Raw genomic sequence first — 13,786 nt, 5'->3', positions numbered from 1 at the left:
CAGAGCACTGATGCAGTCCGGTGAACGTTAAACTCGTGCTCCGGCTAAGGATTCAAACAAGGCCGAACGTCAAGGGATGCGAACTGAAGTTATAGAGAGAAGAAATGAATAAGAGGGTCCGAATCACCGTAGTAATTGATGGACAGCGGCGATAGGGTAGAACTCCGGCGAGCAATTTGGAAAGATGGAGAGGGAGATAGCTCCTGCACGGAGGGGGCTTTGGACGAGGGGATCTTGGGCGACATCTAGGGCTTTTATAGAGGGCCAGGGGAGGTCGGAGGCGAGCAGGGCGTCGCTGGTTTTAAGGGCATCAATGGCAGCCGTTTCTCGTGTTGTAACTGCCATTAGGGCGTATTAGGGCGTACATTATGGGAGAGGGAGAGGTTAGGGAAGGGAGAGGGATCCGTTCTGGAGGTTTTGGGGTGAGGAAGAGGAGGGGAGGAGTGGGGCGCTGGGTGGAGATGTGCTGGCTGCGTGCATCCTGCCTGTGCCATGAACGCTCGAAGAAGACGACCGGGTCGTGGGAAGTCTGGGCTTTCTCTGCCCTGCTCGTTTGTTTTTTTGACGATGGGTTCAGCCAAATAGGAATAGGTTTAGTGTTTTTTTTAAGAAAACTTATTTTATGCAGAAAAGCCTATCGAAGAATGCCTGAATAGAGGGGAAAGCCTAGTATATCGAAGACTAGCATCTTCAAGCAATTCCAAGCATCTTGCAGCATTCAGAAGAGTATAAAATAACAGTTTATATTTGACAAACATGTTGTAATATTGATGCCCAGAGATTCTCCCTCGACTCCCTGCAAGAAAGCAATCCCGAAGCCAACATATCCATCTCATGTCTCAAGTAACCAGTTCTAGTTGTAATAGATCAGGATACAAGTCTGAACGTCTATTACCGTGGACACAATATTCGAATAGATAACTTCCCTGTAGGGGTGCACCACGTTACCCAACACGCTCGATCACTCTGGCCGAACACACTTTCCTGAGTCATGTCCAGCCTCGAAAGATCAACATGTCGCAACTCTACCTAGTCTTAGTAGAGAGGTCACCGCCGGTCTACATCCTAAGCACTCCGAGGTCTTGGGCACATCGCCCGTTGCACTCCAGGTCGTTGCGAGCAGGGCGGATCAGGCTCCAGCACTACAGGATGGTGTCAGCCCAGCCGTGCCGCAATGCTGAACTGGACGTCTGACAAAACTTCGGCTGATACTACGACGTCGAGGCCCATAACTATTCTCACGTGGTGGTTAGTGCGTAAAGGCCAAAGGACAACTCAGAACAAATACCCAAACCTGTTAGTGCATTGGGGGCTCGCGGAGACAAGCAAAGACTCACGATAATATGACCCCGTCGCCCCGTCTCGTAGACTTATGGCAAGCGCCCAGAATGCCCGGTCGTGCCTCATAGAAAAATCACGGGTGCTCTACGGCCCACCCGACTTTCACATCAACTCGCGGGTACCCCTCAAGGCCGACCCGACTTCAACAATGGTCTCAGGTAAAGTCCAGGTAACCGTGTGTCGAAAACATCAAGGAAGAAAACCTGATGAATCACCCTCGGTGGATTCCACTCGATGTAATCATCAAAGTGAACGTAAGAGGAACCACCCTCGAGGTTCACTTTTCTTCTTCAATGTCAGCCTATTCATAACCATATGGACTATATGTGTTGATAACAGAAAGAACTTGTATTGCAAGTAACATTTCACCATTAGTTCTCTAACCGTACCAATTGCTTTACCTGGGCTAGCTGACAACTAAAAAGTGCGAAACACATATCATTAGCGCAGCAACCTGATACAATCCTATTACAGCAGTAGCTTTGATTTGCTCTAACTTTCAACAAAACAATGTCTGAAATTAGCTTTCGATCCCGTGCAATCTTATTTCCTCATTTTCTAGAACCAAGTTAACGTCGATAAGTGGGCAAGGTTACAATCTTGCTGAATACAGGGTCCAAGGAAGACCAGGACCTGGGAGATCAGGACACACAAAGGACCAGTATGAAAAGATTATTTAGCGGTTTGGTGGGCTGCCACATTGGCTTTTTGTTTTACATGAACTAAATCAAAAAAAGAAAAGACCCTACTAAGCTCCTGAATGTGCATAAGAACAAGATTGCAGCTCTGCTCGAAAAACTAGCCGTATATAGGTTGACCGGCTAAAGAAATTAGTTTCGATAATGACCTTCTCAGCATCAATCACCAGAAAGAGTTGAACATCGTCCCGCTAGGCAAACCTTTCAGTGGTAAGTCAAATTACCTCTTATTAACACAGCAACATTGTGTTGGACTGGAGTGTATGTGCACCATTATAGGCAAGACTAACATGGGAAGTGCCCGGTGTCGCTTATTTTAAACTCTCTAAACCTACCTATGCGAACAAAACCCATAAATAAAGAGGATGTCTTTCTAGTCTTCTGAAGGAATTTTGTGTCAAAAGTTATCTAACAGCAGAATGAACATTATGACATTTCCTATCAACAGCATCATTGTGGCTGTGATGTTCTACTAATAAAATAACCTATTTAAAAGACAGAAAAAACATAGCAGCAAAAGAAGTGATAATGTAATCATCCAAAGTGTATCACAATCTCCCGTTGGCCAGAACCATTGGTATACCAAGACAAAACAAGTACACACAACAGAAGGTGCACTGAAACTTTGAATCACTAGTCCGAGATAGAAATCAGCTGCAGTGCCCCCAGAACAAACCAGCATTGCTCCAAACTTAAACACATCAGAGAAAGGAGGACCAAATTCAAGCAGACATACCATGCCCACTGCTCCATAGCACGAATAAGACGTCACTTGTGCAACGATTGTAACTCTTCATATAGTGGCACATACGGAAAATATGCCTGGTTGCTATCTTCAAGATTGCACATCACTTTAACTTGTCCACTATCCATATCATAGCACATGAATGTGATATCCTCCTGGGCCACAGCGAAGAAGATCAAGTCACATTCTGGATGAATTGCAATCCAATCAAAGTCCTCATCAAGGTATTCTATGTGTCGCCCGCCCTCCAAGCAAATGCGAAGTTTCGACGCTATGCTTCAGTATCCATTCTCTGCGGTCATAGTCTTTAAGAACATAAACTAGCAGTCGAACAACATTATCATCATCTGTGTCAAAACCAGCATAATGCAGGCAGCCCTGTGACAGCTGAATAAAACCAACATCCAGACCATCAGGAACACGGAAGTTAGTCCTTGCTCCCCCCTCCTTGTCCACTGCAGCTAGACGACCGTCAGAACCATCAACAATGGCGCAGAAATGCAGATAACCATTAAGATAAACAGTTGACCGATCATTAGCGACATCAATAGTGCCGCTCCATCTCTTCTCCTTATGAACCCAACTCCCGGTTTCAGATGAATAGACATGCACTCCGGTAATGCAGATATCCACCACCGGCAACAAAAACACATGGAAATGAGGGGACACGGCTGGATCAAAACACAAGCGTGCGTTAGCCACCAGGCCGGAATAGCCGCAGTACGGGAACTCAGCCCATTCCTCTGTGGCGGGATTGCACACAATGTACCGGAACACGTCGCCATGGTCGCCGGCAACGTATGAGGAGCAGAGAAGGAGGCCGTTACAGCAGTCCATGATCTTGACCTGCCGGCGGTTGGGCAGGAAGGCGGGATGTGTGAGATGGCGGCTCCCCGAGACATTGGTGAAAGGAACACCTGAATCCACCAATTGATTCCCCTGGTAGAAGCCGGTGAGGGTCTGGGGGAGCTTCCGGCGGTAGTTGCGGTCGTTGGTGAGGCCGAGCCAGTGCTTGGAGACGCACTTGAAGCGGCAGAGCGACTTGGCGGGCACGCGCGAGAGGATCTCGACGAGGAGGTCGTCGGTGAGTCTCTCGGCCGCCGTCTCGCTGCCGCTGGGAGGCGAAGAGGAGGACCTGCACACACAACGATGGGGAATAAGGTTAGGGGATCGGGTGAAGAAGGGAGAGGAAGGTCGCGATGATTCATGGCGATGCATACTCTACGTACCTGATGAGTCCGTCCTCCGATGGGCGAGATCGAGCAGCTGGGGTGGACATGGCGCGGCGGCAGGAGAAAGCTCCGGCGGCGCCGTCCAGCACGGGGGAGGGGGACGGGGTGAGTGATGGCGAATGGGCCGGGGAGGGGATTGAAACCCACTTCTTTTTTGGCGAATGGGCCGTCAATACGTTTGTAGTGCACTGGGCTAAGAGCATCATATCCCGGTCAAACCTAATTCTCAAAAAAAAAAAAAATATCCCGGTCAAACCTTTAAATTTGCAGAAAACGCGCCGAATAGATCCTCTAAACGGCAGATCCTTTGTTTTTACAGATTTCGTATATTAGAGCAACCATGCCTCATATTTGGAGTTTTCGAGTCGTTCTCGAGGGAATCTATAGAGCGGTCAACGTTAGAGCAGGGAGCCTGGCGACACCGCGCGCGAGAAGCTAGCAGGCGGAGGAGCTCGGTAGCGGCCGGCCGGAGCATCCCCGGAGCACGTGGCGGGCCGGAGCGCCAGCGATGGACCGAACCAGGCAACAGGCCGGAGCGGCACCCTTCTGGCCAGCTGGAGTTTGAGTCTGACCATGCGTGCGTCCCAAGGAAGAAGAAGTGTGAGGAGAAAAAGGAGGAATTTTTTACAGTACCGGTTTACGGGATCTGCTCTGCTTAGTGCCTCGCAATAACTGTATAATGCTTTCAGATGATATGTTTTTATAGGATCTGTTAGAGTTGCTCTAAACTGAAAGTGTCACAATTCCACAAATGTATCATCTTTTTTTTAAACATATGGACTTTATTCAACCAAAATAATAGATACAACGTTTGTGAGGAAAGGTACAATCTCAATCATAGGCTCCTCAAACCAATCAACATTAGAAGAAAATCTAGCCAACCTAGCAAGCTCGTGTGCAACCTTATTGGCTTCCATATTACAATGTTTAAACCTAGAGGTAGGAAAATCACACGCCAAAAAATAGCAATCATCAAAAATTGCCGCCAGCGCTCCTGCTGACGGTCCGTCATTATTCATCGTTTCAATAACCTCCAAATCATCAGAATTAATAACAAGGCGATTGCAATCAGCATGTTGCGCTAGCGAAAGACCGAACCTGATAGCCCAAGCTTCCGCTGTTAGAGCATCGACACAATGATTAATTTTCCAATTACCCCCGCAATAAACTTCCCTTTGTCGTTCCTCAGGACAGCCCCATCCGTACCTTTAAGAAAATCATGATCAAAAGAAGCATTAACATTAAGTTTTACAAAACTCACCGGGGGATGAATCCAACCCCCTCCTTTCATAGAATCCTTTGGACTGGAAGCAACAACATAATTAGTCGTAAGAGCTTGTATCCCCATTGAAATATGTTTTGCATCTTGAATTCTCTCCTTATGCACTAATTTTCGTCTTTCCCACCACAAATACCAACACATAATGGCAATCATCTCCCGAATATTCTGGGACCCCATAATAGATAAATCTTGATCAGGCATGTGCAACAAAAAACCGAGTACCGCCTCTCCAGCATGATCAACTTCACAAGCTTGAGCAATGATCTCATCTAAGCCAAGCATTCCCTAGACCTCCTTTTCCTTCTGGCACTGAAACATCAGATGCTTTGTATCTTCTAAACTAGAAGCACAAAAAGGGCATAAAGGTGATGTAACACCCCGGTCATTAAGCTACAATAATCAAACACTAATGGTGCCAGGTCATCATGATTATTTTAATAAATCTCACTTTGATCCAAACCGATTTCACATTCAAATTAAAATAAAGTCAAATTGTTGTTTCTTCAAACGGTAAAATAAAAATGTTCGGTGATTTGCAAATATTCTTTAACTAATTATCAGAGAGAACCAACATTAATAAAATGTTTAGTTGCCCTAATGCAATTAAAACAGGGGCCAAGTCTTTACTAAAATGCCTTTTCAAAATTATAGAAGTTCTAAACTATTTTATTTAAAACTCCAAGATTTTTGTGGCAGAACACTGGTATTTGTTCTGACAAATTGTTTCATTTTACAAAAGCCTTTTAGTGGATAAACTAATAGAAGCAATAGCTAAAATAAAACAGAAAGGTTAAAAAAAGAAAAAAGAAAAAAAGGAAAACAAGGGCCACCCCCACTGGGCCACGGCCCAGCTAACCGGCCCAGTTTTTCCCCTGGCTTATAACCACCCCCACCCCCGTAACCTAATCCTAACCGGTCCACTCCTCCCCATGATCCACCTCTCCTCTTTCCCCCGATCTGGATCCCGTCACCCCGTCGCTCGCCCCGAACCCCGCTGACGCCGTGTCGCCGCCCGAAGGCCTCCCTGTCGACTGAGCCACCATGCCGGCCTGCCTCCCCGTCCCCGTCGTCGCCTCGTCCCCGTCGTCCTTCCCACGCCCTACTGCCTAGTCCCTACGGCCCCGCGGTGAGGAACCCCGACCGTGCCTCCACGCGCGCCAGCCCTACCCGTGTGCGCTACCGTAGCTGCTCCTGCTCTGCTTCCCCCTCCCCGATGCGCTTCTCATCGCCTGCACCACCTCCGACTGGCAGCTCCGTCGCGTGCTGCTCGCTCGGCATCGCCACGCCCACTATGCGCTCACACCTCGACTCCACCGCGCCGTCCGACGCGCCCAGGCACGCCCCGCGAGCACCTGGTCGCGCTGCCGCTACTCTCTTCTGCTGCCCCTCCGCGAGCGCGTTTGCACAGGCCCGCGCGCCTCTGCTCGTCGCCGCGTCCAGGCCGTGCCCCGCGCCGCGTGACCTGCATGACGACCACGCCCTCACCCCGTTGTCTCCCACTTCATCGCCCCTGCAAGCTCGCCTTGCCCCCGCGCGCTGCTGGGCGTCGGTGCTCGTCCCGCGCGCGTGCTCCACCGCGCTGCCCCGCTTAGCCCGGCGGCGCCGCTGCTCCGGCCGCGGCCACGACCACCGTGCACAAGCATGCCCGCACCACGCCGTGCCCCACAGCCGCCTCGCTCCGCCGTGGTTCGCCGGCTCGCCGGCCTGACCGCCACCCCCAACCGCTCCGCCCCTCGCAGCCTCACCCACCCGCGCCGGCGCCTCCGGGCAGCCGCTACGGCTCGTCGCGCCCCGGGTTTGCCCGTCGCCCGTTTCGTGCGCCCGTTCGGGTTACGCTCCAGGCGCCTGCTAAGGCCCCTGGCCAATGACACGTGGGGTCCACCCGTGAACGAAAAATAAATAAATGAAAATATATAATAATTAAAACAATTAGTTAATTAATTAACCAAATGAATTAGTTAATCTAATTAATCCTGTTAATTAACCTGTTAACTGCTTAATTAGTCTAACTAAAATTGTTAGTTTACTAGGCAGTCAATGACAGGGGGGCCCCACCATCTGTTGGCCAGTCAAACTTTGACTTGTCAACTGGGTCCTCTGGCCCACATGTCAGCCTCCGTGTATACACAGGGCTGGGTACCCATAGCATTTTGCCTATTAATTTTGAATTAATAATAACCTCGGAAAATGAATAAAACTTTGAAAAGTCATATAAAATAAACCATAACTCGGATGGAAAAACTTTGTACATGAAAATTGCTCAGAACGACGAGACAAATCTGGAAACGCAGCCCGTTCGTCTGTCACACATCATAGCAAACACACAACTTTCCCTCTCCCATTCATCCGTCCGAAAACGCGAAACACCACGAATACATTCCCGGATGTTTCCCCCTTCGCCAGTATCGCCTATCCCTACGTTAGGCCACCCCTAGCACAACATATTGTCGTGTCTTGCTTTGTGTTACATTTGATTGCTCTGTTATTTATTGTGTTCCTCCTCCATTACTCCTTTCCGGTAGACTCCGAGACCGCTGCCGATGTCTGTGTGTTCGACTACATCAAAGATGACCCCTCCCTCTTGCCAGAGCAACCAGGCAAGCCCCCCCCCCCTTGATCACCAGATATCGCCTACTTCTCTCTACTGCTTGCATTAGAGTAGTGTAGCATGTTACTGCTTTCCGTTAATCCTATTCTGATGCATAGCCTGTCATTGTTGCTACATTTATTGATACCTTACCTGCAATCCTAAATGCTTAGTATAGGATGCTAGTTTATCATCAGTGGCCCTACATTCTTGTCAGTCTGTCATGCTATACTATCGGGCCGTGATCACGTCAGGTGTTGATCACGGGTATATACTATACATATTACCCATGATACATGTGGTGACTAAAGTCGGATCGGCTCGTGAAGTACCCGCGAGTGATTCACGGATTGGGGGCTGAAAGGACCTTTGTCCCGATGGCCCTCTGGGTGGATCTTTGTGGCGGAGGGACAGGGTAGGTTGAGACCACCTATGAGAGAGGTGGGCCTGACCCTGGTCGGCGTTCGCGGTTACTTCAAGATAACACGCTTAACGAGATCTGGGTATTTGATCTGAGTCCGGCCACTGGCCTATACGCACTAACCAACTACGCGGGAACAGTTATGGGCACTCGACGTCGTAGTATCAGCCGAAGCCTTCATGACGTCAGTGACTGAGCAACGCGCGCTGGATTGGACTGGAACGCCTGCTCTTATATTAGGGAGGCTAGGTTTGCTTACCGGCCGCGTTCGCAACGTGCAGGTGTGCAACGGGCGATGGGCCCAGACCCCTGCGCCATAGGATTTAGACCGGCGTGATGATCTCTCTATTGTGCCTAGGTGGGGCTGCGACGTGTTGATCTTCCGAGGCCCGGCATGACCCAAGAAAGTGTGTCCGGACAAAGGGGATCGAGCGTGTTGGGAAATGTGGTGCACCCCTGCAGGGAAGTTGATCTATTCGAATAGTCATGTCCCTCGATAAAAGGACGACCCGGAGTTGTACCTTGACCTTATGACAACTAGAACTGGATACTAACTAAAACACTTCCTTCCAAGTGCCAGATACAACCCGGTGATCGCTCTCTAACAGGGCGACAAGGGGAGGATCACCGGGTAGGATTATGCTATGTGATGATACTTGGTGAACTTACCGTCTACTCTCTTCTACGTGCTGCAATATGGAGGTGGCTAGAAGCGTAGTCTTCGACAGGACTAGCTATCCCCCTCTTATTCTGGCATTCTGCAGTTCAGTCCACATATTCTACCCCTTTTCCATTTGATACCAATGCATGCATATGTAGTGTAGCTCCTTGCTTGCGAGTACTTTGGATAAGTACTCACGGTTGCCTTGCTTCCCTTTTTTCCCCTTTCTATACCCGATTGTTGCGACCAGATGATGGAGCCCAGGAGCAAGACGCCACCATTGACGATGACTCCTACTATACTGGAGGTGCCTACTACTACGTGCAGGCCGCTGACGACGACCAGGAGTAGTTTAGGAGGATCCCAAGCAGGAGGCTCGCGCCTCTTTCGATATGTATCCCAGTTTGTGATAGCCTTCTTAAGGCAATCTTGTTTAACTTATGTCGGTACTCAGATATTGTTGCTTCCGCTGACTCGTCTATGATCGAGCTCTTGTATTCGAGCCCTCGAGGCCCCTGGCTTGTAATATGATGCTTGTATGACTTATTTTATTTGTAGAGTTGTGTTGTGATATCTTCCCGTGAGTCCCTGATCTTGATCATACACATTTGCATGTATGATTAGTGTACGATTGAATTGGGGGCGTCACAAGTTGGTATCAGAGCCGACTTCCTGTAGGAATCCCCCTTCCACACTCCTTGGTCGAAGTTAAGTCTAGTCGATGAAAACTATTTTACAAACATGGCTGTGTGGCTTATGGGCCCACATCGCCATTGGGTGGTACTAGGATCTTTTACCCCTCGTCTATACTCCGGGACTCTGATCTCTCATCTATTCGGGTTAAAATGGTTTTACTAACTCTAACATTAGGATCTTGTGATCACATCCACCCGGAGAGCCCCTTGTTACAGATGATCGCCTGCGGCACCAGAAGATTCTGAAGATACTCTACGGTGTTCTCTCGAGACTTTGTGCCATCGCTTTTGCAATTCCCTTTCATCGATAAACCCCCTATGGATGACCGCGTACACTTGTCACTCATACAATCATTCTCGATGATCTTATTATTACAGGATACCCCGAAATACTCTATTGTTTCGAGAATACTTTGTGCCTACCGCCTTTCAGTTCTTTGCCACATGAACACCCTACTGAAAATCCCTCATACTTATCGAGGATTTGATTATTCCTAGTTGATACATGTATTTCACAAAAGTCTTCGAAATACCATTCGATCCTCCGAAAATCCTCAACAACCTATTGCTCTTGAAATTCTTGCTTGCTTTCATTATGATTAATCCCATAAGTCAGGTAATCTTATTGGCATCCTTTGTCATTATCATTTTGAGTCCGTTGAATTCAATATGTTGTGAATGCTCGCAATCCTCAACCAATTCCTAGAATTCATCCTTCTAGCTCTAAGGGCATTTTGAACATGAGCTGGTCATCGACCAATCAAGTTGTCATCGAATGTACCCCTAAATCTATTCAACTTATCCATTCTTAATCAGAGTGTTTGCTTCTGATCCCTTGAATTGGAAATCATAATTCGTTTGCATTTGAGCCTTGAATTAGTCAGTTGCTCCTATAATCCAATGCCTTCACATTGTTTCTTCCTCTGGTTGTGTGCCGATGCTCACATCAGCTCCGCTATGGGCCATCGAATTCTTTGTTGAAATATCATCCGACAGTGTCCTTCGTGTACAAAAACCTCGAGGAGTTCTTTCCACGGATATATAAAGCCTTTGGTAAATTGTATCCTCTGTTTTCTCAAACATGCTCTGTTTTGGAGCTGGTGGTATTTACTATTGAAGCTTGTGGTATATGTTTCCACGATACCCTGACGGGTTGAACCATGCCTTCCTTAATATGTGTGAACTCAAAAGTTTTCATGAGTCATACTCTTCTGGTATTTTGCTAGATAAAATTTCAACACTACAACTTCTTCGAAAGTGAGAGGTGAATGGAAGGTTATACATTGAAGAAGTGGGAGTCGACCTTGAACTTTGTGTTCATGCCCTTGGACACGATGTAGATCCTACCATAGAAGCTTCTTGTAATAGTAACTATTTTGTTGATATAATATCATCTGGTATCTGTGAATTGATCCTATGCAATCGTGGTTCTGACCATATTTTCTCTTTGATCCCATTTCTCGGACAAGTTAAATCACTTGTCTTTTGCAAGTCAATACACCAGTCCAACCTCTACCTTGATCTACCGTCGAGTATTACCCTCTGGTATCTCGAGAATATCGAAGAATTGTGTTGCATCTTATGAGTCTTCATTAGCTATTATTTCTCACTGATTCCAATTTTTCATGGGTTCTGAGTTGTTAGTAACTCAAGAACACCAGTAAGTGAACCGATTCCGCACTCTGGTTTGATAACTCTAAGTAATCTTTGTTGCTTATGAGTTTAATAATCCTTCAAGTCATTGCTAGCCTGATCGGCTATATCCTTATTGTGCTAAATTTTAACTGTGCTACCTGGTCCTTCTTTCCGGAGCACAATTTTCAACGATGAGCTAACCTTACGTCAATCTTCCTCCTCATATAATTTCGCCTTAAAAACGACAAGCTTGATTTTGAGTTTGTGTTGTATCTATGGCTCCAATAATCTTTTGTTGCATCGGTCCTTTTGCTTGATGCAGTCGCTGTTCAATTGCTTCTTCGTGGATCCTCTCGACAACAATTGTCGTGATCATCATCAACATTTTGACTCCTTCCAGGATATCAATGGAATTCTTGATGATAAGTGCCATCCTCGTTCCTTGGTAATTTGAGTTACCATCAACAACATCCTTATCTTCCTTTCATCACGAACTTGTTCATGTTATGGATGCAACTTACTATCCAGCTCGTATTATGATCTACCTTGAAGTATTACTACCTTTTTGTCAAGGATGTTGTGAGAATTTCACCACCTCTTGAGAATTCTTGATATAAGTGATACTTCACCATCACCATTCTTTTCTTGGTCCCCGTGTTGTTCCTAACAGGAATACCGACGGATGGACTAGTAATTTTAAAACTTCTAGCAACCTTATTACTTTGAAGTTAATGGTCAACATTTCATTCTTAGACCATTGGTTATCGATTTGCCATTCTAACATTGTTTGTGCTACCTAAGTCCGTATTTCGGGTGCACCGTCAACCAATGTTTACTCGTGTATGTTTTCCTCAAGCATACCTCATTATATCATTTGATCTGACAAAAGCTATCTCCTTGTTCACATAACTGTGGAAATCCATCTTTTGGAAATCTCGATGAATTGTCGCTGAGTTCATCAGCCACCTCCTCATTCTCTCCTTGATTTAATAATGAACTCATGATTCAGAACTTGCTTCCAAAGTTCATTGACCGAGAATCTTATAATGTCATCTCGTCAATTGTGTTGCACCTTTTCTTTCTCATGCATCCTGAGTCTGAGGTATCCTGGCACCTATCAGATCTGAATTCGGTCAGATATGATGGTTGGAATATATTTCCAAGGGTTATAACAATGGTCTTTATGTGATCCGATAAGGTGATGTCATGCCTAGCACACCTGCCCGGAGGCCCTATTGTTATAGATTCCTTTTCAGCAAGGCTATCCATTCTTCCATGAGGAAATTGTAAGACTTATTCTACAAGTTATTCCTGACGGATCCTTTGAGTATCCAAAGTCCGGCCGCGCTTGAAGACCATGTCAATGCTATCTCGAAGCATGTCTGTGGTACTCCGATTTTCAACAAGAACATTTCAAGCCCAATGCTAAAGGTTTCCTGCTCAATTATCCCAAACACCGTTGTATGGTTAATGTCATGAAATTTATCTCCCCTTACCTAAATGGTTTTCTACTTAATATCCTGTCATGGATACCATGCTCTACTTGTCCGTGGGAAGGATATACCCCTGAATTATGTGTTTAAACACATTCTCCTTTCCATTTTTCTGTTTAATCTGATGGTCACATTTTCCTTTCCATTGTTTTATTTAACCTTTCTTGTGATCTATATGATATAAGCAATAATATTTCCCTGCTTATGTAAACACCTCGGTGTACAATTCTGTCAGCAAGGCCCTGTTACTATTGTGGATGACATTCCGGTAGCAACCGATGGATGAGAACTTTGCCTATTGGTCCGCCTCGTTCAACGAGCGGGAAAATGGTTCTCTTCGTCCCTCGCCCTTGGTAGCGACGCTGTTGCCAACATAACTGACAGACTATTCCCTGACATGCCTTACTATCATGACCGTGCAAGATGTCACCGTCCTTCCTACTTTAACCCACATGGTGGGCCCATAACTCACAGGTCCCAGGATCGAAACCTGACTCTCCTATACAAACCCTCGTTCCCAAGGTTGTTCCTTGCACTTGGCCTTGTATGTAATTCACGAGCCACCTTCTGAGAGATCATCAATTCTGGCATTAAACACAATATTTATTCCCGTTGCCTTGAACCCCTTTCACACTCTGTTTCAGGCAACGAACGATTTTCTATCCGCTTGAAACTTCTTATGGTACCTTCTTACTTGGCTCTCGATATGTTTCATTCGTTCAACTCGATAGATACTCATGTGTTCACTCCTGGGATAACCCCCATATGATTTCCCCTTATACCATTCTATCGTTGTAGAGCAGCCCTTACCTATTCGTAAGTACGACAACTTCATCATGATGCATTGATGCATAAGAATGAAGACATCAATGCTATGGATCGACCTCTTCGAGAAGAACAACCAAGACCGAGAAGACTCGTTAGAATTTCGTAACCGAATCCCTTCCCCCTTACACCCCTCTTAAATCTTGGGACGAGATTTCTTGTAGCGGAGGA

At 46.6% G+C, this 13,786-nt stretch overlaps 1 protein-coding gene across 1 annotated transcript; it reads right to left on the bottom strand.

Annotated features, from left to right (window-relative positions):
• Window positions 1–2,349: 2,349 nt before the first annotated feature.
• LOC123153717 (F-box protein At5g07610-like) lies at window positions 2,350–6,576 on the bottom strand. Its single transcript, XM_044572699.1, has 3 exons — window positions 6,479–6,576; window positions 4,014–4,235; window positions 2,350–3,919 (listed from the first exon to the last, which is right to left on the bottom strand). The coding sequence occupies exons 1-3, from the start codon at window positions 6,574–6,576 to the stop codon at window positions 3,004–3,006; spliced, it is 1,236 nt and encodes a 411-aa protein (XP_044428634.1). The 3' UTR covers window positions 2,350–3,003.
• Between the last annotated feature and the right edge of the window lie 7,210 nt (window positions 6,577–13,786).

The sequence above is a fragment of the Triticum aestivum genome, chromosome 7A (genome assembly GCF_018294505.1).
Source record: "Triticum aestivum cultivar Chinese Spring chromosome 7A, IWGSC CS RefSeq v2.1, whole genome shotgun sequence".
Lineage (NCBI taxonomy): Eukaryota > Viridiplantae > Streptophyta > Magnoliopsida > Poales > Poaceae > Triticum > Triticum aestivum.
This window is presented reverse-complemented; position numbering and strand designations above follow the sequence as displayed.